The sequence below is a fragment of the Alligator mississippiensis genome, chromosome 1, assembly GCF_030867095.1.
Source record: "Alligator mississippiensis isolate rAllMis1 chromosome 1, rAllMis1, whole genome shotgun sequence".
In the NCBI taxonomy this organism is placed as follows: Eukaryota; Metazoa; Chordata; order Crocodylia; family Alligatoridae; genus Alligator; species Alligator mississippiensis.
Window position 1 is genome coordinate 247,969,792 of NC_081824.1, and position 22,422 is coordinate 247,992,213.

The 22,422-nt window shown below is 46.1% G+C and overlaps 1 protein-coding gene across 3 annotated transcripts; it reads left to right on the top strand.

The window, feature by feature from the left end:
• Window positions 1-2,742: 2,742 nt before the first annotated feature.
• Window positions 2,743-21,719, top strand: LOC102576954 (phospholipase A2). Of its 3 annotated transcripts, none has more exons than XM_006275094.4 (5): window positions 2,743-3,277; window positions 3,905-4,070; window positions 15,716-15,822; window positions 19,731-19,984; window positions 21,231-21,316. In XM_006275094.4, the coding sequence occupies exons 1-5, from the start codon at window positions 3,238-3,240 to the stop codon at window positions 21,237-21,239; spliced, it is 576 nt and encodes a 191-aa protein (XP_006275156.2). In that variant the 5' UTR covers window positions 2,743-3,237; the 3' UTR covers window positions 21,240-21,316. The 3 variants fall into 3 exon arrangements, with proteins under 3 accessions (XP_006275156.2, XP_059576448.1, XP_014459404.1); XM_059720465.1 differs by lacking the exon at window positions 19,731-19,984 and adding an exon at window positions 20,312-20,686 and having other exon boundaries at window positions 2,747-3,277; window positions 21,231-21,305; XM_014603918.3 differs by lacking the exon at window positions 19,731-19,984 and having other exon boundaries at window positions 2,872-3,277; window positions 21,231-21,719.
• The last annotated feature ends 703 nt before the right edge of the window (window positions 21,720-22,422 follow it).

Here is a 22,422-nt window from a genome sequence, read left to right on the forward strand (position 1 = left end):
ACTTGTCTTGCCCCTCGCTTAGGAACACTGAGGCAAAGAACTCGTTGAGGAGTTCAGCCTTGTCCCCCCTGTCCGTCACCAATTGCTTCTGCCCATTTAGCAGGGGTCCTATTCCTCCCTGGGCCTTCCTTTTACTCCCTATATATCTAAAAAACAATTTCTTGTTGTCCTTTACTTGTGATGCCATCCTCAGCTCCATGGTAGCTTTGGCTTGTCTAACTGCCTCCCTACAATCGCGAGCAGAGGAGGTATATTCGTCTTTGGTGATCTCTCCCTGTTTCCACTTTTTATGTGCTCCCCTTTTGGCCCTTAGGCTGCCCTGGATTTCTCTGGTCATCCAAGGAAGACTCCTGGCCCCTTTCCCTCTTTTTCCTCGCATCGGGATCGTCTCTCTTTGTGCCCAAAGGATCGTTTCCTTAAGGCACAGCCACCCTTCTTGGGCTCCCATCACTTCAAAACTTCTACTTTGCAGTGCGTCCTTGACTAATCGCCTGAGTTCATTGAAATCAGTTTTCCTAAAGTCTAGCACTTTCACCCTACTAGTTACCTTACCTACTCGACGTCTTATGGTGAATTCTATTATTAGGTGATTACTGTCCCCCAGATGGCTACCAATCTGTAGGTCCCCTACCGTGTCATCCCCCGTTGCCAATACCAGATCCAGTATGGCATTCCTCCTAGTGGGACCATGTACCTCCTGTGTCAGGTGGAGGTCCTGTACACAGGTTAGAAACCTGCGTGAATGGTGGGACTTTGCCGTCTGCGTCTCCCAGCAGATGTCTGGGTAGTTTAGGTCCCCCATAACTACTGCCTCTTTAGCTTTTATGGTCTCCGAGAGCTGCCTCAGGAGCCCCAAATCTATTTCTTCCCCTTGGTGTGGGGGTCTGTAGCAGACCCCTACCACCAAAAACCTTTCTCCTTGCCCCCCATGTAGCCTAACCCACAATCCTTCTACTTCTTCATCCTTTGATTCCGTCTTGATGAGGGTTGACATATATTGCTCATTGACATAGAGCACAACCCCTCCCCCTTTTTCCCCCACCCTGTCCTTTCTGTACAATCTATAACCCTCAGTATGTACCGCCCAGTCGTGGGAAGAATCCCACCAGGTTTCCGTTAGCCCTACTAAGTCATAGGTGTTTTGTGCAAGCAGGAGTGCTAGTTCATCCTGCTTGTTCCCCATGCTCCTAGCATTAGTATATAGGCACTTGAGCCCTGTGACTGGTGCCTTTGCTGACCCCCGCTCCGAGTCCCAAGGGGCCCCTTATTTCTTACCTTCTTGTTGCTTACCTGTGCTGTACTGCTGGCTGCCCCATGGCTTGCAGGTTCCCAATGTTCTCCTTCTTCAGGCTGGGCTGTCCTTGTGGGTGCCACATGGTTTGGTGGTCCATGGCTTCCCCCGCCCTCATCTTCCCCTCCCCCTGACGAGCCTAGTTTAAAGCCCGTCGGAGGAGATCCGCCAACCTAGAAGAAAACACACGCTTACCTTTGGGGGACAGGTGAAGCCCATCCCAACTGAGCATGTCCCTCGTCATAATGTGCGGGTCGTTGTCCAGGAAGCCGAAGCCTGCCTCGAGACACCACTGCCGAAGCCACCAGTTGGTCTCTCTGATGCAGTTCTCATGCCATCTTCTGCATCCGTTCACTGGTAGGATGGAAGAGAATACCACCTGTGCACCGAACTCCCTCAGCATGCCTCCTAGAGCACTGTAGTCCGCCATCAGGTGATTGGGGATTCTTCTGGCCGCATCATTAGTACCCACCTGGACTAGGACCATGGGGTAGTAATTGGTGGGCTTGATCCTGGCCTGGATTACTTCCGTATTGGGGGAGTCCCTGTTCCCCCGAGCACTACCAGAAGTGACAAGAAATAACGGTCACAAGCTGGCAAAGGGTAGATTCAGACTAGATATCAGGAGGCGCTACTTCACTGTCAGGGCGGCTAGGATCTGGAACCAACTTCCAAGAGAAGTGGTGCTGGCTCCTACCCCGGGGGTCTTTAAAAGGAGGCTGGATGAACACCTTGCCGGGGTCGTTTGACCCCAGTATTCTTTCCTGCCCTGGCAGGGAGTCGGACTTGATGATCTGCTCAGGTCCCTTCCGACCCTACCAACTATGAAACCAACTATGAAACTATGAAGAAATCACCCACAAACTGGCCTGTGTTAAGTGCAGTTTAAACAGGGAGCCCATTACCTGGGTTAGCTTTGGTGAACTCTGTCCTATGGGTTCTTTGCTTGCATGTCTCTCCCAGTACTGCCCCACACCCCTTTCCGCTCTTCCCCCTTCCCCTTCCTCTTCCTTTTGCACTTTTTATATTCAGATCAATCACTCTACTCTATACAGTGTTCTGGGCTTGTCCTTTCAAAGCATCTAATGAAGTGAGCTCAAGTTCACGGAAGTCTGTGGTCTCTCTATATGGTATTTAGTTAGTCTATAAGGTGCGTATCTACTCTGTCTTCAGGCTGCTTAAAACCATGCCTTTTTGGCTGTAAGCTATGAACTGTTAGGATGGAGGGGTGGAAATGGGCAGGGCTGAAGAAATTAGTTTACAATGTCTAGCCATTTAGACCTTGAGGAACAAATAGGCTGGGGATATGTTTTGCTGTGGAGTGGCCTTGAATTAACCTAGTTCCTTGGTCTATATTTGGGCCTTGTGTTTAAAGTTATTTCAGGTGTATTTTTTTTTATACTTTTGTGACTTTTTCACATGAATATTTTCAGTTATTAAAAAACAGAAATGAAGTGTCTTTAAAAAGAAATTCCAGTCACCACAGCTACCAAAAGCTGGAAGTCTAAGTCACAGACAGCAGCATTCACTCTGCTCGTCTTGCCCCTCCCCATGATGCAGTTTAGAGATTAACCAGGTCTGTAAGCAAAACAGCTTAGAGGAGGAACCCAGGCTTAATGACTGAATGTCAACCTTTCCAAGAGACGGTGGCAGTCTAATTCCTCACTAGGGGCCCCTCCCAAAAGGAGTAATGATATGCAAATAGAGGCACACTGCTCTGCCGGCAAAGAGAGAGGGGGAAGGACCAGGTCTTTTTGGGGGAAGAACCAGGTTTTTATTCGGGCATCAGACTCGGGACCTTGGAAGAGGTCAGGAGGGGATGTTTCACTTTAATATATAACTCTAAGGGCAAGAAGACTGTGAGACGCACCCACGCCTTGGTTCACTGAGGGCAGCTCAGGCTGCCGGTGATAGAGTGAAAGGAAAGCTGACCTCCTGACTCCTCAATGGAGCCCAAGCTTTTTGTGCTGCTGTTGCTTCAGGCAGGTGAGTACAGATGCTGCACCTCTGGGAACTCTCTGTATCCCTCCTTCTCAGTGTAGGCAGCTTCTCTCATTACTTGGGCAAGATGTGCTTCATTAGCGTTGTCTGTGGAACTTCCCTCAGGCCAGCTTTCCTCTGCTTTCTAATAGCAGAGACGCCGTGTGCTTTTACCATGAGACCTGCACACATGAGGTATGTGAGGGAGACTGTTACTTTTTCAGGAATGTACATTTGATCCCAGAGGAATGTCCTGAGAAACAATCAGAAGCCTGTGCAACACACAGTAACAGGACTGCCTCCTTTTAACATTTGCTAATCACATGAAAGTCTGGAAATGAGACAGTGTAATGTGGGGTGGGGGTGGGGATCTAAGCTGTGACTATATTGCCATAGATGGTCCATTGCTGATAAAAGCACAACCTTGCAGCCTGTGCGCCTCGTAGCTACTACGGTACTGAAATTAGGAACAATGAATAATTGAGATGTCGGTGTGGCACTTCCCTTTCTATGATTGAAAGTTGAAATCAAGCCCAAAATCTGCCACAGAATTTTAAAGAAATCCATCAGCATAAAAAAAAATTGTGAAAAGCTTATTCAAACCTGGTGTGATATTACATCTTGTCTTTGCAGTATGGAAAGATGCTTTTGCAAAATCCCATTCCTTACATAGGAGAGGACTCATTGAATTGTCTGGCACCATAATGTGTGGCACAGGACGCTCTTCATTGGCATACATAGGCTATGGATGCTACTGTGGTCTCGGAGGACAAGGCTGGCCTAAAGATAAAACAGACTGGTAAGAAGAACATCAGGTATATGCCCAAGTGTAAGTCTGCAGTCTCCCTTAAGTTATTCCTTCAGGGACACGTATAACCCCGTTGCTCCCATATTGCCCATAGCAAACTGAGAGGAAATTAGTTCTGTAGATGTGGTCTGTGTTATCCATGTAAGCCATAGGGCCACATTTACACAGGACACAGACTGCGCAGTAGCTCATTACTACTACACAGTAGTGTCACATGGCACGAAGCATGATGCAACACTACTGTGCAGTAGTAACAAGCTACTACAGTCAGCATCACCAAAAAGCCATTTGGGGACACTACTGTGCAGTAACTCCAGTTACTGCAGTTATTTAGTACTTGTGTATACAAATACTAAATGACTGCGCAGTAATAACTGTGCAGTCAGCGTCTTGTGTAGACGTGGCCACAGAGACACAATTGAAACCTGTCTCACAGGAACACTGCCAATGAAAAAATGAGGGTTTGGGTGTTGATCTGCACTGACAGAGTTATCTGGGGACCAGAACTCCACTGGGTAGGGAGGAAGGAGTAAAGCTGTGGGAGCAAAACACAGTTGCAATCTGGAAGGGTCTGGTGAATGGAAACACCTTTTCTTTTCTCTCCTAAGAAAGAATCCCACATTGGTGCAGGGGTGATTGAAAACTTTTGCTTTCCTCTATGTCAGTTCACCTTCAACCAGGAGATTCTGTCAGTGGAACAGAGCATTGTGCTGGGGTAATGTTTTCTCTTCTTTGACTTCTGTTCTTGTTGAGAAGTTATTGAGCTATTTATGTCCAAAAGCAAGAAGCAATAACCCTGTGGTGATGTTGCTCAACCATTCCTTTCTGTCTCTGGCACACAGAGACAGGTATATATTCAATTCCTTTTGTTTGATGGACTTCAGTCCTCTTGAGTGCTGTGAGCTCCGATCCTTTACCTGTACAGTGCAGTGTGCCTCTGTGCACACAGCACTGTCCTTCTCTAAACCTTGAAGTTCCATTTATCTAAGATCAATAAGCAAGGGGGCATTTGCCCTTAATTTCACCTTTCTTCAGGACTGAAAGCAAGTGAAAGTCTGTTTGCAAAGGGACTCACGGCACTTTTCCAAAATACCCAACTGTTGCAGACACTTCATATTTCTGTAACATCCAACAGAATGCAGGCTGCAAACAAGTAAGGAAGAGATGTTGCAGTCAATGGCCACCAGTTTCTCTGCTGATGTAAAGGGCAACATTTCCATGAAAGACAATTGAATTGATCTATTTACCCACAATTTGCCTCCAGTGTTGCCCTTGTTAATCACCCTTTATATTAAGATTCCTTTTAGATAATAGCTTAACTACTAGCTGTGCCAATAAGTCCATAGTCATGGATGGTTATAGAGTCTAGCAGGTCAACAGGATTCTTGAAGCTTCTAGTCATCTGCTTATTACCATCTATAACACATATTGCAGTAACTTGTTTAGAATATCAGTCAATCATCTCTTCACCCTAGAAATAGAACCTTAATATGAAGTGTGACTCCACTGATTTTAAGTGCATAAAATTTTTTTGGGGGGGCGGGGAAAGGAGGGTTATTCAAGATACTGAAGGCTCAACTTGCTGAGAGGTTGGACATCCACAAATTCAACTGACTCTGAGAGATGCTGATGCAATGAAAATCAAGATCCAAATCTCATTCCACTTTTTAGTTGTTTAACTGGACCTAGGTACCTAAGTGTGATCCTCTTGCACCCTGCTTGAGTCCCTGAAAGAACATTAACATGTTTATTTTTGTGATGCACCATCCTCTGAGCCTTACGACTAAATTGCAAAAAGCAATGTGGAAGAGGATCCACCCATCTCTTGCACTGATGATTTTTCTAGGATTCAAGCAAGATAGAAAATGATCACATTTAGGTACCTAATAGACAGAAAAAGATAAATCAATGGGACTTTTGACATCCCCTTTAATAATAGGATCAGGATTTCATACTATTGACACAATCTGGATGCCTAATAACTGGAAACACATAATATGAATTGCCACTTTTAAAAATTTAACCTTGACCCTTGAATTACAGCTATTCATGACCCCTCACTGATTTGTTTTGTTGCAGAAAAAGAATGATTTTTATCTGGTGTAAATTCGCATAATTCCACCATATTGGACCCTACAAGTTTCTGTCTCATGTTTGTTGGAGCTGTGGTGTCAAACTCACTGCATGCCCCAGGCTGCATCCAGACTGTAGAGTTCCTTGCTGGCCCGGATTTAGCCTAGACCATGGGGTGGCTTTGATCTGGTGCATGTGGAGGCCGCAGCTGCTTTGGCTCTGGTCCAGGGCATGCGGCGGGGCCAGCAGCAAAGGATGTAGAGCAAGCATGTGGGCCAAGCAATTGCTTGCCATGCTGGTAGCAGTGGCAATGGGCCAACTAGCCATCGGGTGACCAGGGCTGTATCAGCCCTCGTTCCCCTCCTGCTGCCAAGGGCCACATCTGCTGGACCATGCCACCAAATTCTGGAACAGGACCTGCCCTACAACTTCTGGTAAATTGCTAGTTGCTCAGGGGGCCAGTTACAACACCTCTGCAGGCTGGATTTGACCCACCAGCCATATGTTTGACACCCCTGTTAGAGGAATCTTCTGGGAATCCCTTCCTGAATATACCTTTATAAAAAGGAATGTGTGCCATCATGGCACACTAGTTATAACAAACATGCTAATTGCAGTATTTTCCATTGAAAGTAAAAAGGGGTATACTTACCTTGAGCAGTGAATGTTTAAAATGACTCATGCTCTTGACAGTTCAACTTTTGCTCTCAACACCATTGGAGAAGTTGTAATTTCCTTTTCCTTAAGTCAGGCAGTCTGTCTAGACAGAGCTAAATATGGGCAATGAGACACTTTTGATTGTACAAAACAAGAGGAATCTTTCTAGGTAACTTGTTTGCAAATGTTGTTTACAAGCAACAGCACTAATGTGTTATTCTGGTAATTAAAATTTCCCTTTTCTTTCATTCTCTCTGGCTCCCTGTATACATACTGGTTCACATTCTAATTAGAACGCATCAGAGCAGACTCAGTTAATCAAATCTGCTCTGCATTCTAATTATAATGCTCCAGCATGACCTCACTGTCATGTGTATGAACTCCCACACATTTAAATATTGCTGCAGGGGCACTTTATCTAAACCTAATTGAATGAGGTTTAGATAAAGTGTCCTATGACCATTTTTAAACATGCGAGGACTTAATATATGTGATAGTGAGGCATTTTAATTAGAGTGGCTCTCTGGGAACCACTCTAGTTCCCCCCTGCACCCTTGAACATGTGTATAGGCAGCCTCTGTTCCTTTAGTTAAACCAACGTCACCTTTATATGAGATCAATTCACTTGCTTCCCTTACTCCACTCTGCTAGATGTTTTATGAATTTCCAGCAAGCTTTAAGTACTGTTTAAATCCAAAGAACATGCAAAAGTCCTGAGCAGACATGCCTAACTAAGGGCCTGATCCTGTGAGGTGCTGAATGCCCAGAATAACCATTCACGTCAGTGGGTGTTGAGGAAACTTAGCTCATTCCCTGAGGTCCTCACCACCTTGAGGGCTGGGCACCCTGTGAATGAGTCATCCACCTTTTGCAAACACTTGCTGTCAGCACAAGGAGGGTGAGATTTTTCCATTCTTGATGTGTGGTTAAAACCCCGAAAGGATGGGCAATGGTTACTGTACTGGTAATGTGACAAACAGGAGGTGAAGACTTACCACCAGTAATGTCTGTACAGTGCCCTTTTGGAACTAACTGGTCTCTGCTAGCCAGTGCTGCCTATGTTCATCAGTGCAGGTCTTCTCGCACAATACTCACTGAATAAGCAGTTCACCAGTGAAGTGAAGCTTTTAATTATTTCAGTATTTCTGACTAGTGCTTAGCTGTGCTCTGATCCTACTGGCTGGTGCTGTGGCCTTTGGTATAACAAAGGAGTAACAGGTTGTTATAAGCCCAATCCAGACTCAAGCATGGAAAAGAAGAGTATTTCCTGACCAGAAGTGGCTGGCTGAAGTTGTTAGATACAGGCCTTGGCTGTTTATCCACTTCACAAGGGGCATCTTGAGGTGATTTTGCAACTGTGGGCCTGGGACAGAACAGAACCAAGAAGAGAACCAGCCTCCAAAGGCCTTAGCTTTCCTCAGCAGATGCAACCCTCTGATTTTACAGTCAACTTAGGGGCAACTGTTTCCCTCATGCAGTGGATGCTTCTCTTTAGCCCCTTCTTATCACTCTCTGCTGGTTTCTCTATTTCAGCCTACTTCCCCTGTCTCTACCTCCCCGCTACTCATCCTTACTCCTCTTACTCTGCCCTGCTCTTCTTTTTTCTTCTGCCTCCATGCTCCGTTTCTCTTGAACCCTGATTCTTTGCTCCCCTTCTGTTTGCCTGCCTGCTTCTCATCACTCAGGCCCTCCACCATGCGCTGTTCTTTCTCCTCCCCAAAGCTTAAACACCACTCTGATCCCTTCAACTCTACCCACTTGACCACTGGCCTTTGCCCCACCTCTCACACTGCTGTTGATATTTTCCGCCCTCTGCTCTTTATCTTTGAAAGTTCAGAAACAAAACTGGGAAGGAAACAAGGAATTATCACCCCACAATTCATCACTGCCACTATAAACCTGGCAGAACTTTCCTCCTCTGACTCTCACTATTTGGATCCTGTGAGTGCCTACGTTTAGCCATTAACAATAGCTGCATTCTTCGGTGGGAACACAGAACCTAGGTCTGAATGCTGTATTAGGCTTCTAATATGGAAGATTGCAATCTAATGTCCTAGGGAGGTTTGTCCATTTACTGCTTTAAAATATCATTGCTAGAATTCTGAAGGCAGTGAATAGCGTCATTGTAATTGCAGTTGATTTAATCTTTGCAAGTCTGAGATGAAACCTGCCATTTATTTTGCAGACAAATCTGTGAGATGAAATTGCCAGTCTAACTACTAAAATGAGGCCAGAGAAGGCAAAGTGCACTGAACTAAATTCAGCCCATGGGTTCCACTGAGGCTGGATTTGACCCAGCTGACCCGATTCTCCTCTCACTTTCACCAGATTGTCCCTGATCTACCTCCACTGACTTCAGTGAACTACCTCCGCATTTATATGACACAAGAGTTGAGTCAGGCCCTTTATTTCAGTTCCCTTATAAACTATCCACCACGGGTCACTTACAGACTCTCCATTTTTCATAGTTTCTAGGGTCAGAAGGGACCTGAACAGATCATGAAGTCCAGCCCCCTGCCCTGGGCAGGAACAAGTGCTGGGATCATAATGCCCCAGCCAGATATCTGTCCAGCCTTGTCTTGAAGACCCCTAAGGTAGGGGAGAGCACCACCTCCCTTGGAAGCCCATTCCAGGGCCTGGCAGCCCTAACTGTAAAGTAATGCCTCCTGATAGCAAGACTGAACCTGCTGTCAATCAATCTATGGCTGTTATTCCTTGCTATCCCAGGTGGTGCCCGACAGAACAGAGCCTCACCTATTTTCTGCTGGTCCCCCCTGGTGAGTTTATACATGACCACCAGAGCCCCTCTCAGTCTTCTCTTGTGGAGGCTGAATAGATTCAGGCCCTTTAGTCTATCTTTGTAGGGCCTGGCCTGCTGCCCCCTTGCCATGCGAGCGGCCCTCCTCTGGTTAAGGTTAGCCACATCCTTCTTCTAGTGTGGCACCCAGAACTGGATGCAGTGCTCCAACTGCGACCTGACCAGTGCTGCATAGAGGGGAAGGATCACCTCCCTGGACCTGCTTGTGATGCATCTGTAAATGCATGACAAGGTGCGGTTAGCCTTCCTGACTGCTTCCTCACACTTTTTTTCTGAAACCCACCCTTCTCAGCTCTCTCTTTTTAAAATGACAGACTAGTATTCCTAGCCAGAAACCAACTTCCATGATATAAAATATGATTAGTAATTTGTGGGCATGGTAGGCACTCAGCAAGTTTTATGAACCAGACAATTGGAAAAAAAACCCCCTGAGTCTTGTTTTCCCTGTCTCTGATGTGTGGCTAGCCATAACATCAATACTTGTAACTTCTATGACTGCTTACTGGATCATACTAGAATTCTCTGTGATGAGACAAGAATTGTGCTTCTCACCCTATCATGCTGAGTTTGGATCACAGTAATTTTGAAGTCCACTAAAGAAGCCATCTCAGCCTCAACAAGGGTATATTGCATCTAGCCTGAGTCTGCAAAGGCTCTCAGACTGTGCACATTCCTATAATGTTGGAGCGTTGGTAGTGCATTGAGCTTCATCTGTTGTACGTTTTCTCTCTTATCCTCTCTCCAGTAGGAAGAAGCACAGTTGTGTTTCTCCTTACACAGACACAGGCATGCTTTGTTATAAGTTTAAGTTAGAGAAAAAAAGGTCAAATAAATGCATCTTGCATTTGGAGCAGGAGGTGTCGAGGCTTGGGGCAGTTCTGTCCATGCAGAGCCCTGGGAAAGTTCTGCCTGTGGCACGGATGAGCTTCCCCCTGCTTGTAGGGGCTTCTGTTGTTCCGTTTGGTGTGAAGAATGAAGAGTTAGACCACGGTCTTCCTCTCAGAGTTGGTCTTGATTTTTAAACACCCTGGGCCTTGAAAATGAGGACCAGGGCTTTGAACTTGACCCAACAACCTATGGAGAAGCAGTGTAGGAAATAGAGGGTAGGTTTGAGGCACTTGTGGGAACCCGTGTGCCTGAGGAAGCATGCCACAGTGTCCTCTATGAGCTCCCTCCTCTGTCTGCATAGGCCCTTATTAAAACATGCAGACATTCTGCATGAACTCTCTCTTCTGAAATGTTTCAGTCTAAGACTGACCACAGAGCCCTGTGAAAAAACAACAAATTCACTTAAAATAACCTGTGGTGGTGTGTACTGTAGTGTGGCGAGCACATACAGTTGAATTCTCAAAGTCCTGAGCTAGTGTGGCAAGTCATGTAGCATCTGACTGAGTTAAGAGAATATATATCCCTTATTAGAGTGGAAATTAACTCTTTCTTGTCAGCAAAGGCTAGAGTGCCTGCATAATTTATTCTAATAGCTTAATGTGGGCTGGGCATATGGGGCACGTACCCAGGCTCACTTCTTAATTGGGGGGGAGGTGCCTCACCCCAGGGCTACTCACTGCCACCTGCCTGCTGCCTCACCTTGCAGCACTTTCTGGTTCCACAAAGTAACTGGCACAGGTAAAGTGTGTCATATAGCACAAGGCAGACAAGGTTCTTTGGGTAAATCTGATATCTTTTATTAGAACAACTCAGTTGAAAAAGTTCTTCTTGCAAGCTTTCATAGAGCACAGAGCATTCTGGGAATCATAGTTTTGTAGAACAGCAGTGGGGTTTGCTGCTTCTGGGGGAAGAATTGAACCCCATTTTTTGTTGCCAAAATTAGCATTTATTTTTGCCCTCTGGGCATAGGCTTCAGTGGCAAAAAAATGGGATTAAAGTTCCCTCAGCAAACTCCATTGCCAGTCTAGAGAACTGTGATTCCCAGAACACTTTGCACTGTGCTGTGTTCCTTTGCCTGCAATGGGGAAAATAAGAGGATAGTGGGGGGAGGGGGAGAGATGACTGCTCAGGGTAAATTTTTTTTTGCCAAAGCTGTTCCGGGCCACTCAGGATAAATGTGACAGATGCAGGCTGTCTTGCTTTGTTCCCCAACCCTCTAAAATCCTGTTAGAAGCGGGGGTATCCTCCATACTCTCCTTTACCTTCCCAGCTCAGTAGTGTGTGACCCTGCACTGGGAGATCCCTTCAGTCCCCTCTGTGGATCAGCAGTGTTTATTCTGTCTGGATCAGGTTCCCTTCTTCCTTGATTCTTGGGGTATCCAGGATCAAAGGGACTGGCACCTGCTACTCTAAATGTGTATCAGCTGGATATGGTTTTTGTTAAGGCCCTTGCCTAAGGGTGTGCTGGACCCTATGAGAAGTACCTGCTCATTGCTGCAAAGAAAGGCAAGAAACCCTCAGGGGTCTGCACCAAAATGACATGGAGAATTCCTTCCTGATGGTGGTCAGTTTAACTCTGAGCATGTGAGCAATAATTTAGCATGCATGTCGGTCCATAGGACTTACTGTAACTGCTTCAGACCCTTGGACCCCCTGGGTCAGTGCCCTGCCACCAACTGTGATCAGGGTCTAATGCTGCAGAGAAACAAATCCAAACAATTAATTTGGCTGGTAATGAACGGGGAGAAATTATCTGTCCTGACCCCAGAAGAAGCCCCGAAGCATAAGACTGGGCTCCCCTAATTACCAGACTATGCTATCATAGATATGAATGTGAACAAAGCTACGGCATGGAGGTGGAGACAGTGAGAAGAAGCTGTTCTTCCCTCTGTGTTGATCAAGTGAGGGATGTAGAGTGTCTTATTCATCCTGTAAGCTTTTCACGATGGCGTTTTCATTTTCTGCAATGTGCAACTTAAGTAAATAGTGTCTATAACTCTGTTAATATGCTCTATGCTTTATAGAACACCAGTACTTGCCCTGAAGACCTCACAGACTAAATAGCACAAGACACACATACACACACATTAAATTTCAGCTTCCCTGTGAGTTGTGGATGCCAAATGGACCTTCCAAATAGGCTTGAGGGGTCTCCAAAGCTCTGCTAGTGGGGTTTGGTCCCTTGCTACAGCTTCTTTCTCCTCCTCTCTCTCTCTAGGCTGGGATGTTGATGCACTGTGAGGCCAGCAGAGAGAAGCTCTATCATGACCACAGCCTGGTGTTCTCTACTGCTTTGTAGCCACAGAATTTGCTGTGAAGTTTGGGGTTTGTCTGGAAGGCCACAGAGTTCAACAGTTCTGCCATGAAAGCCTGAGCCACAGATCTGCCATCTGCTTTCCAGTTTTTCCAGTTTCCCTCAAAACGGGTATTAATGGGATGGCAGTGTACTTCTGGAAGTATGCCATGGGGCAGCAGGATTTTAGGCAACCGGAACTGATGTTCAGTTTGCTGTCAGGGGCCATATCCAGATGAACAGGAGCATGTGTGCCACTACTTTGTACTGCGGCGCATGCCCCTGCACATGTACTTGTTGCAGGATGCATCCTGCTGCGGGCAAATTGCCTGTGTCCATCCCCTCCCAGTTCCCAGTGTGCTGCTCCAACTGGGTTCCATGTGCTGTGGGGGGTGCTGGCTCGAGCACAGGGTGCCTCAGTGTAGGGCTAGCTGCCAGGCAGCCCCCACAAGGATGCACTCTGCGCCCCAGCCAACCAGGGAGTGGCATATGGAGATGGAGGAATAGGCACGCTGTCGCGTGTGGAGACAGGGGAGCAGCCAGCCCAGGGCTACTTGCTCCCCTGTCTTGGGGCACAGTGTGCCTCAGCACAGAGCTACGTGTTTGTCCTGACGCATGCTATTTTCGTGTGCTTTGTTCCACGTTTTTGTCAGGGGTTTTTTTGTTTGTTTTGGGGTTTTTTTGCTACCAGGAAATCCTGGTAGCAAATTTTGCCTGGTGTTAAATTAGCAGTGCCATAAATGGTTTAACATGCAATGCATGTGGTTTGTGGCACCACAAAGAGGTTGTGGCACCACAAACCACACATGCCTGTATGTGTGGACGTGGCCTGGGAGAGAGCAAAGCTAGAAATTGCAGACTGGTGAGCTGAGTTGCCTGCAAATGAGCACAACAGCCTTGGCCAGGGTGATGGGCCAGGGAAAGTCTCCCCACTTTCCAGCCAGACACAGGTGGGAGGAAGTTCTGAGCAGGGTCACCTGGAGAGCATGGGAATGGGGCTGGCTTCATGGACAATGTTGTGGTAAGCAGACCTGGATCCTCTTCATTACTGAACAAAAAATTTTACACCCAGGAATCATTTTTACCTCCAGTCCAGGGCCAGAAATCCCTCCAGGAATGCTTGCTGCAGAGATTATTTCAGACACTGGGTTTCTTTTCTCCCTTCTCCCACCCACCCAGCACTACTCCCTGGCACCAGGGACCTCCCTAACAAGTGCATTTTACTAAGTACGCTTTTTGTTGATACATTTCCCTTTGTGCCTCAGCTAGACCCATCTTTTCTCAGCTTCAAGCCATTGCTCTGGATCTTAACACCCAGAGAAGTTGTGTCCTTTGTGAGTATCTTGCAGCACATGAGCTCATTTTCAGTTATATACTCTGGGCTGAGCATAGGAAGGGTGTCTTTAAGGGCATCACCTTTGCTCTTTGCAGTATCCTGGACTTGACCGAGGGCCTACCTGGCTATTGTTATAATTAAAGCAACTCTGAGGCTTCTCTAAGCTATGCTCATGGCTCCCTGGGGACTGGGGACTGTTGAGAACTCCTGGAGTAAATAGAGCTCTGGCCAGACCTCTCTCCTGTTCGTGATAACACGAGTGCAAGGTTGTCTACCATAGAGCCATGCTTCTGACTCTGCACAGGCTGGGGAAACTCCTTGAACATTCCCCAGGCCTTACAGCACAAATAAATCAGGGCCAGGGTCAAGTCTTTTCCTGCTCCAAGCAGTTGATAAGCTTGTGTATCTAAGTCAGTGATTCTCAACCAGGGAGATGTGTGAGGAGATAAGTGAGGCATTAGGAGATAAGCAGATAAAATAAGCAGATAAGCACAGGCTTGGGTTTTGTCCTGCCTGGCTGATCCCCAGTCCCCACTACTGTGCCCCTGTGCAAGGACATAAGCACTGTGATCTATAAATTAGTTTTTGAAAGTGGGTTCATTTCAATCACTACTCCATTTTGGGAGGGTAGCATAAGAGGGAGGGCAATTCTAAATTGCCGCCTTAGGCCACGTCCAGACGAGCGTGGCCGCATGGTATGTGGTACTGCAAACACATTTGCGGAGCCACATACTGCACATTTAGATGTTCTCCATGCTGCAAGGGAGCACTGCCCATGTGTGTGCTGCTCCCCTTTTTTGGATATCCAGGGGTCAAAAAAAAACATGGAAAAAAAAATGAACAGTGCACGCACAGGCGGTGTGCACTGCTCCAAAGCAGAGCCAGGCCACCTGAAGCCGCCCTCAGGCTGCTGGCCTGGCTCCACGCAGCAGAATCACCACTGCTGCAGCCCTGGGAAGCCCCTGGGACCCCAGGTAAGGCTGATGGGGCCAGCCCAGTGCTGGCCCAGCCTTCCCTACCACCCCCAGGGTGATTTGCCACATGCCAAAGTGTGCATGGCATAGGCGTTCCCCAGGGACAAGTAGCAGCAGTGCAAGGTATGCCGCTGCTGCTTGTCCCCGGGGAACCAAACATCCACACACGTCTGGACACGCCCTTAGTGTGTATCGCAGAATTGCTAGTACGGGCTGTCAGGGACTTGAAATTGGGTGCTGCTCGTTTTACAAGTTATGGAGGTGTATCTTGAGTCCAATGAAGAGTGCCTTGAGTCCAAAAAAGGTTGAGAACCACTGATCTAAGTGTACATAAGGAAGGGCAGCAAAGTCTAATCTATTCTTTTTTTCTCATTAATTTCTACAGTAAGTTCTACAGCTTTGCTGGCTTTTGCTGCATTGACAGAGCACTTGCCTGAACAATAGAGAATTTCCAGTCAGAGCAGGGTGACATTAGACAATTGGAGACATGATTAGTTTCTTCAGAACACTGAACTCCTGAGGTATGCTGTGAAGTACTTGAGAAAAGCAAACAGCCACAGCCTGACGGACATAACTCGGTTTCTTTGTTGCTGAAAGGTGTTGCCACAAGCATGACTGCTGTTATGACAAGGCAGAGCGGGAAGGCTGCGACCCCAAGATGCAGAGATATGAATGGATCTGTGAAGGCAACACTGTGGTATGCGGTAAGGAAATGACTGCTTTAATTGTGTGTCAACTCGGGTTAGTCCTTTGTCCTAAAGAGGACAGACTAGCATGCATGCTTCATGTGTGGTGGGTTTAACATCTTTGGTCAAGGTATCAAACTAGATCAGGCAGCTACTAGGGCTGTGTGAAACAGCACCGTTACGCTTTGACTTCTGTTTTGACGTTTCAATGGGACAGTGTTTCATTTCGAGTTTCATTTTGTTTTGAGTTTCATTTAGTTTTGAAAGCACTGTTCCGGGGGTGCAGGCACATCAGGGCCCGCACCCCTGGGAGGAGTCCGGCACAGCCCCCGCAGCCCTCCCAGGGGTGCAGGCCAGCCCCCAATCTGCCTGCCGCATGACAAGAGACTGCTACTGCCAGCTGGGACTGGCGCTGAAGCCAAGTAAGCCTGGCTTTGAAACTCAAAAAGTTTTGAAACTTCAAAATGTTTCAAGTGCCCTTGTTTCTTTTCAAAGCTGTTTTGAAGGCTTTTGTTTTGTTTCAATTTCGCTGTTTTGAGCTCAAAATGCATCGAAACAGCTTCAAAACGAAACACCCAGCGAAATTTTGCACAGCCCTAGCAGCTACTTTTTAAATTCATCTTGCCTAAGTGCTGCAATGGCAGCAAAAACATTTAAAAATGGTTTCCTTTAGGCCCCCAGCTTCTCTCCTCCTAAACTCTCTTTTCATTCCTTCCCTCAGATTTTTCAAACTATGATGAAATAAGATTCTCTGCCTGAAGTAGGAATAAACCCCAAGCTATATACGTGCCTGCATATTCTGAGCTGTTCATGACCCCTAGAGTGATATAGTGTTGCTTAGAACAGTCTCAGAGATGTTGAGAATTTCCCTTACAAGGAACTAGATGCATCTACACATCCTGATCCTCTGTCAAACACTCGGCTGTGGCACAGCAGAGGCATTCTGTATGACCATTTTCTTCCTACACTGCAATTAAGCTATGACACCCTCTTTCATTTGTGATTACTTAATATTAGGAAAAACATATGTTACTAGGTAAAGCTGGGTTAACTAAAGCCCTGACCCCATTGCACCAACTCACATGGACATCCCACTAAAATCCCATAAAGTTTGCAAAACCTCTTTTGGCTTCAGTGGTGAAGGACCTGCCCTAGCTTGCATGACTGGACTTTCTGTGGTAGCACAGACATAGGCCATACAGAGGCTGCAGTTCTTATTTGGAAAAATAAATCCTATTTAGTCAGAGAGAGTCTTGCTTGAGGTGTACTTCCCAGACTCTGCAGCCTTTGAGCAAGTTCCATGGGTGGGTTGACATATCGGGGATGGATGCTCACCATACTGGAATTTTTAACTTTTATGTCTTTGTTGCATGATTTCCAAAAGAGCCTGGAGGTAAAATGAGCTGTGCACACAGCAAGTGCTATGTGCATCACAGAATGGGAAAGCCAGACCCAAGTGTGAATTACCAGCACATCAGAGCAACTTCCTTTGACACAGACAAAGCATCTCCACATATAAAGCTCAACACCTCTAGCAGCCAAAAGTCTGCAGGGGGTACCTGACATGGCACAAAGAGCTGCAGTGCCTCTCCCCAAGTGCTCGCACAGTCTATTAAAACAAACAGTGTTGATCAAGCAAAGCACTGTTTCCATGCACCTTCACTGTTTCAGCTCATCTTTACTCCAGCCATCCTCCTGGCCACCTGTGAGTCTCCTTTGTCTGTACTAGGATTTCACATGGAGATAATTCTTGCTGAGGCCTGGTCAGCTTTGCCAGCATGGTTCTGTCAGCCCCTAGTGTGAAAAAATCACCCCACCTCCTAGCCAGTGTAGCTGTGCTAACAAAAACGCTGTTTGGATGCTGTGATGCTATCAGAAAAGACTTCCACCAGCTTTGTTGTGGTCACTCAGGAAAGTGACTGAATTAAGCTAATAGAAGAAACTTGCTGTTGCTGTATATCTACAAGGGGGCTCTGCTTACCTAGTTATCCTGCTTAGCTATAGTGGCAGCAGCTTTGTGATGTAGGCAAGCCCTAAGCTGTGGTGATGTGCAGTGAACAAATAGTAGTAGTGTGGTTTGGCGTCATAGCCAGCAAGTCCAATAAAGGAACTTGTGAGGCTCTATTTTTCCTATAGGGGTTGCTGCAGCTAAGGCAGCAGCTGCCAGGCCCCTTGGCAATGGATTCAGCTCTGTTGGCAGTGTTTTACTGCTGTCAGGGCTATACTGCTCCCTTGAATAATAGCAATTCTGACAGCAAAAGCCACCTTCTGCTGACAGAGCTGCACCCACAAAGGAAAGGAAGTTTTGCTAGAAGATCTTTTGTGCCAACCTTACAGCCCCAGAAACTAGCGCAAGAAACAAGGGGGAGTTTCCACTTTTATATAGAAAATCATAGGGGTTGGGGTCACAAACCAATGGGCCAAAGGTAGGGAATAGGTAAAAGATAAAGGAACTTTAATAACTGTACTAATGTATACTCAGTACCTTAATTTCCTCCATACACCCCTGCAGGTGTCCCCAAACAAGCCTTTAGCCCCAGAGTACTCAAACAGCAGCCTGCAGCTGCCCCCAAGTCTGAGTTCAGCTCTTCCAGTCCATAGTCCCAACTGGCCAAGCCAATGGGATCCCCAGCTCCACTGTACACTCCTCATGCAAGACTGGCGAGGTTCCATGTGCAGGCTCTTCTTTCTTCTCCCTCTTCCAGCCTAATGCTTACTCTTCCTTTTTCCCTTAGCCCCCAGCCCTGAGGGTTCCTGGGAGTTGTCAAAATTAGCAGTCATCACAGTTCTGCAGACTGCCCCCACTTCCACTTGCTGTTACACGCATTATTCATTGCATTGTGTCAACTGGAGGGGTTGCCTTTTCATGCCCTGTAGCTGACATGACTCTTCTGGCACTGCTTTGTGAAGATGTAGTGACTGTGTGGCTGTTACAGTTGAGCCAGCAGACAGGGATGAAACAGATTTAGGCTAACTCTTGAAGCTAGGCCAAGTCCCTGATGGCCTGCACTAGCAGTTCTGCAATGCAGACCAAGGTGGCAACTTAGAGTTGCCTTCCCTCTTTATGCGACCCCTCCCCCACAAAAGGAGTAGTGATTGAAATGATGTCTTTCCTCTTCTCGAGGTAAATCCCCCATCCCAAGCTAGAGCCCAACAGGCTTTGCTGGGAGATAAGGGGTGCAGAGAGAAGTGACACTTCACTCAATGTGGCCACAGAAAGCAGTTTATAGCTGTGACCAAACACAAGTGCATGGCTGCAGACAGCTTCAAAAATGGCCTATTGGGTGAAAATATGATTCTTCATTGCATGCAGTATCAGATAAAGACATTTAAAAATGTAGCGTCTTTTGTAACTTGTGTCTACCAGCTCCCAGCCTGCGGCTGTTTTCAGAATGGGAGGGGGGAAAGGGAGCAGAAAAAGTTCAGTTTGAGGGGTTTTCAGGCCCACCCCCCTGGAGGATGGGGTGGGTGTGTTGGAGCCCCCCTGAGGTGCTATAGGAACCTGGCTGCAGGCTCCCATTTGGTAGCTAAATTCCCCTCCCCCCCCGGAACCAACAGTGAACTTCTGTTTGGTCTGGGGTGGTGTTGTAATTCAGAACGCTTTGAAAAATTGTTCTGAGTTACAGCTAGGAGCTGCACTTCTGTCTGCACCCATAATGTCTGACCTAGTTCAAATCAGGGAAAAGATTTAATTTCAGGGAATGCAGAGAGGGAAAATGTAAAAGAAAGCTAAAAGCAGAACTGCTGATGGTATTTAGGCTGTGAATAAATGCATTGCTTGTTGGTAACCACACTATAAACATGAATATTTTCTGAGGAATTAAACAGAACCTTCTTTTACTGGGAAACTTATTTACTTTCCCTTTTGCTGCTATATCACAGTTTTGTTTGCTGAATTAAAAATGGTGATGCTGTGTTTTTTTCAGTTCAAGTGCATCAGAGCGTGCATTTCTTTCTGTGTCCTGCCTATTTGCATGTGAGAACGGTGCTCAGGAAATATTTGAGCGTGTATGAAATACTTCAGGCTGCGAGGCCCAAAAAAAGAAACCATTCAGTTCTTGGAATAAATGCCAAACCAAATGGTTCTAATTACATTAGACTCATGGCACTGGGTATGATATTGGGACAACATAAGGAGTGGAGGCAAGGAGGAATCAAGGCAGAGACAAAAGCAGAAAAGGTGACTAAAGAAAAAAATCACCTAATTTCAATATCTCTTTTTTGCTATTTATGTGAGTGGAATTCAGCCCTGTGCAAAGAGTCCACAACAAGGCAATATTTAATATTTCACCACTCAATGCACAATTCCAATGTCTTTATTACATAAAATAGCATCTTATGAACCCACCCTGGGTGTGCTTCTTGTGGGTCTAATTCAGAGCCCATTGAAGTCAAGGGAAAAAAATACCCAGTATTCAGTGGTCATTGGAAAAACAGGACATTTAAGTGCCTAAGTCCACATAAATGTCCAATAAGTGGAATAAGATCTGACTCTAATTCTTCACAGGGCTTTATTCTGCACCTTGCAAAGCTCTGGAAGAGATTGGCACATTTCACTCATCCTTGGATACCACCAGCAAAACTGTTGAAGTTCCAATGACTTACACTTCTGCAATCACATCAACAGGAGTCATGGAAAGTCTCATTTGGCTTGCAGACTTTTTATTAAAAGTTATACAGTGTGAGAGGATAGAACCCAATGTGATCCTCACATGACAACTTGAATTTGCAAGGCTGGGGGGAAAGAAAACACCTTTTACTTATAAATGGCGTGCATGTGATACTGAAATCATTGAGAGACAGTGAAAATGGAACTTGTGACATGATTTTCACTGAGTCACTTTTCAGAATAGAAGCAAAGTATAATCTAGGTAGCTTCTGGGTAAGTACAATTCTAGTTTAAAAAAAAGACTATGATGCAAATTTTCATAAATTGGGTGCTTTGGGGGATTTTTTTGAAAAGCCAAGGCAGTCAGAATTAAGGATGGCTTTGAACTGTTAGATTGTTTACAGTAGATTGTTTAATTTACTGATTAAAAATGGCAAACTGTAACAGTCAAAATGTGGGTGTTAAAATTTTGAAAAAATCAGAAAGATTTTATTTCAGTGTGTTCAAAAGAAAACATCAGCTTTCTGCTCTAAAATAATGGTTTTTGGGGGGAGGAGAAGGGATTCCTTTTTGAAAAGCATAAAATAAAAGGGTAAAGTAACCCAAAAACTAAGCAAAACATTAATTGCAGGTCAAATATAATGAATATTTGATTTGGTCACTGAGGCAAAAATCTGTTATTTGCCTCTCCCTAGCCCATTCAATGATCATTCCCTACTGATTCCTGAACGCAGCCCATTGTCAGCTAGGTATCACTTTCTGATGGTCTCAGCACAATTTTAACCAGTTACCCTCCATTTTCATTTTCTTTTTTCAGATAAGCTGACAGACAGGTGTGAAAAAATGGTGTGCCAGTGTGACCAAGAAGCAGCCAACTGTTGGGGTGCAGCCTCCTATAACCCAAACTTGATCCTCTGGCCAGATTTTTTATGTGGGCAAAACCATCCCACATGTCATTTTAGTCCTATATGAAAGGAGGTATATGACTCTTCTTAGGAATTTCTTTTCCCCCACTCTAATTCTTTGAATTTGGAGACACTGTCATTAAAATTGTTCATTTTTTGTCAAAACTGAAGATGATGTGAAGGAATTCCTGTCACCATGGGAGGGGATCGGGGTGGTGAGGAGGTTTGTTGGGAAACGGGTTTGGTTATGCATCTCCCCAGACTTTCAAATTAAGGACAAAATCACAGTTCTGCTTTCTACTGTTTGCTTGCCAAAAATTGAAGTCTTCTCCACTGTGGCATATCCCCATTCAACAGAAGATTCCAAATTGTGGTTTATAAATATGAAGCTTTAACAATAATCTCTGGCTCTCTTTTTCTTTTATACCCACCTGCAGGCACCTGGCTCGGGCAGTCCCAAGGGGCATCACAGCCACTGAGGGAAGGACTGGGTCCCTGTGCAGTGTATGCAGACAGGCAAGCTCCAGGGGAAAAAAAAAAAAAGATCAGGCTTGCCCTTTTTTTTTTTTCCCCTTTGGTGGAGCCTGCCTTCCTGGGCTGCTGCCAGGCTGCCTGCACAGCCCCTGAGCTGCATGGAGCCCGGTACTTCGCTCTGCAGCTGTAGGGCAGCAAACTAAAACACCTCAGAGGTGTTTTAGTTTGCTGTGCCCCAAAGTCATTTAGGGCACATTATGCCACCAAACAGTGGTGACGCATAGGGGGTGCACAGGGGTGCTCCCCCTGCAAGTGCTGGGCAGAGAGTGGGAGCGTAGATGAAGCACTGTGGCCACTTCCAGGAGAACTGTGGCCACTTCCTGGTCGGTGTGCTCGGCTGCGCCCCCCCCACCCGTTGGTGACTGGTCCCTGGGGGGACATGTGTTCCCACTAAGGTGGCACCAGTCGCCCATGCCGCCAAATGTGCTACAGTGGTTGGAATTAATTGCACAATATACCGCCGATTCGTGCAAACACCAACACCATTAAAGTGGTGCAAGAGCATTTAACCCACTTTAAAGTGTTGTGTACACATGCCCCTCGTCTTGTCTACACATGCACTTTGGAAAT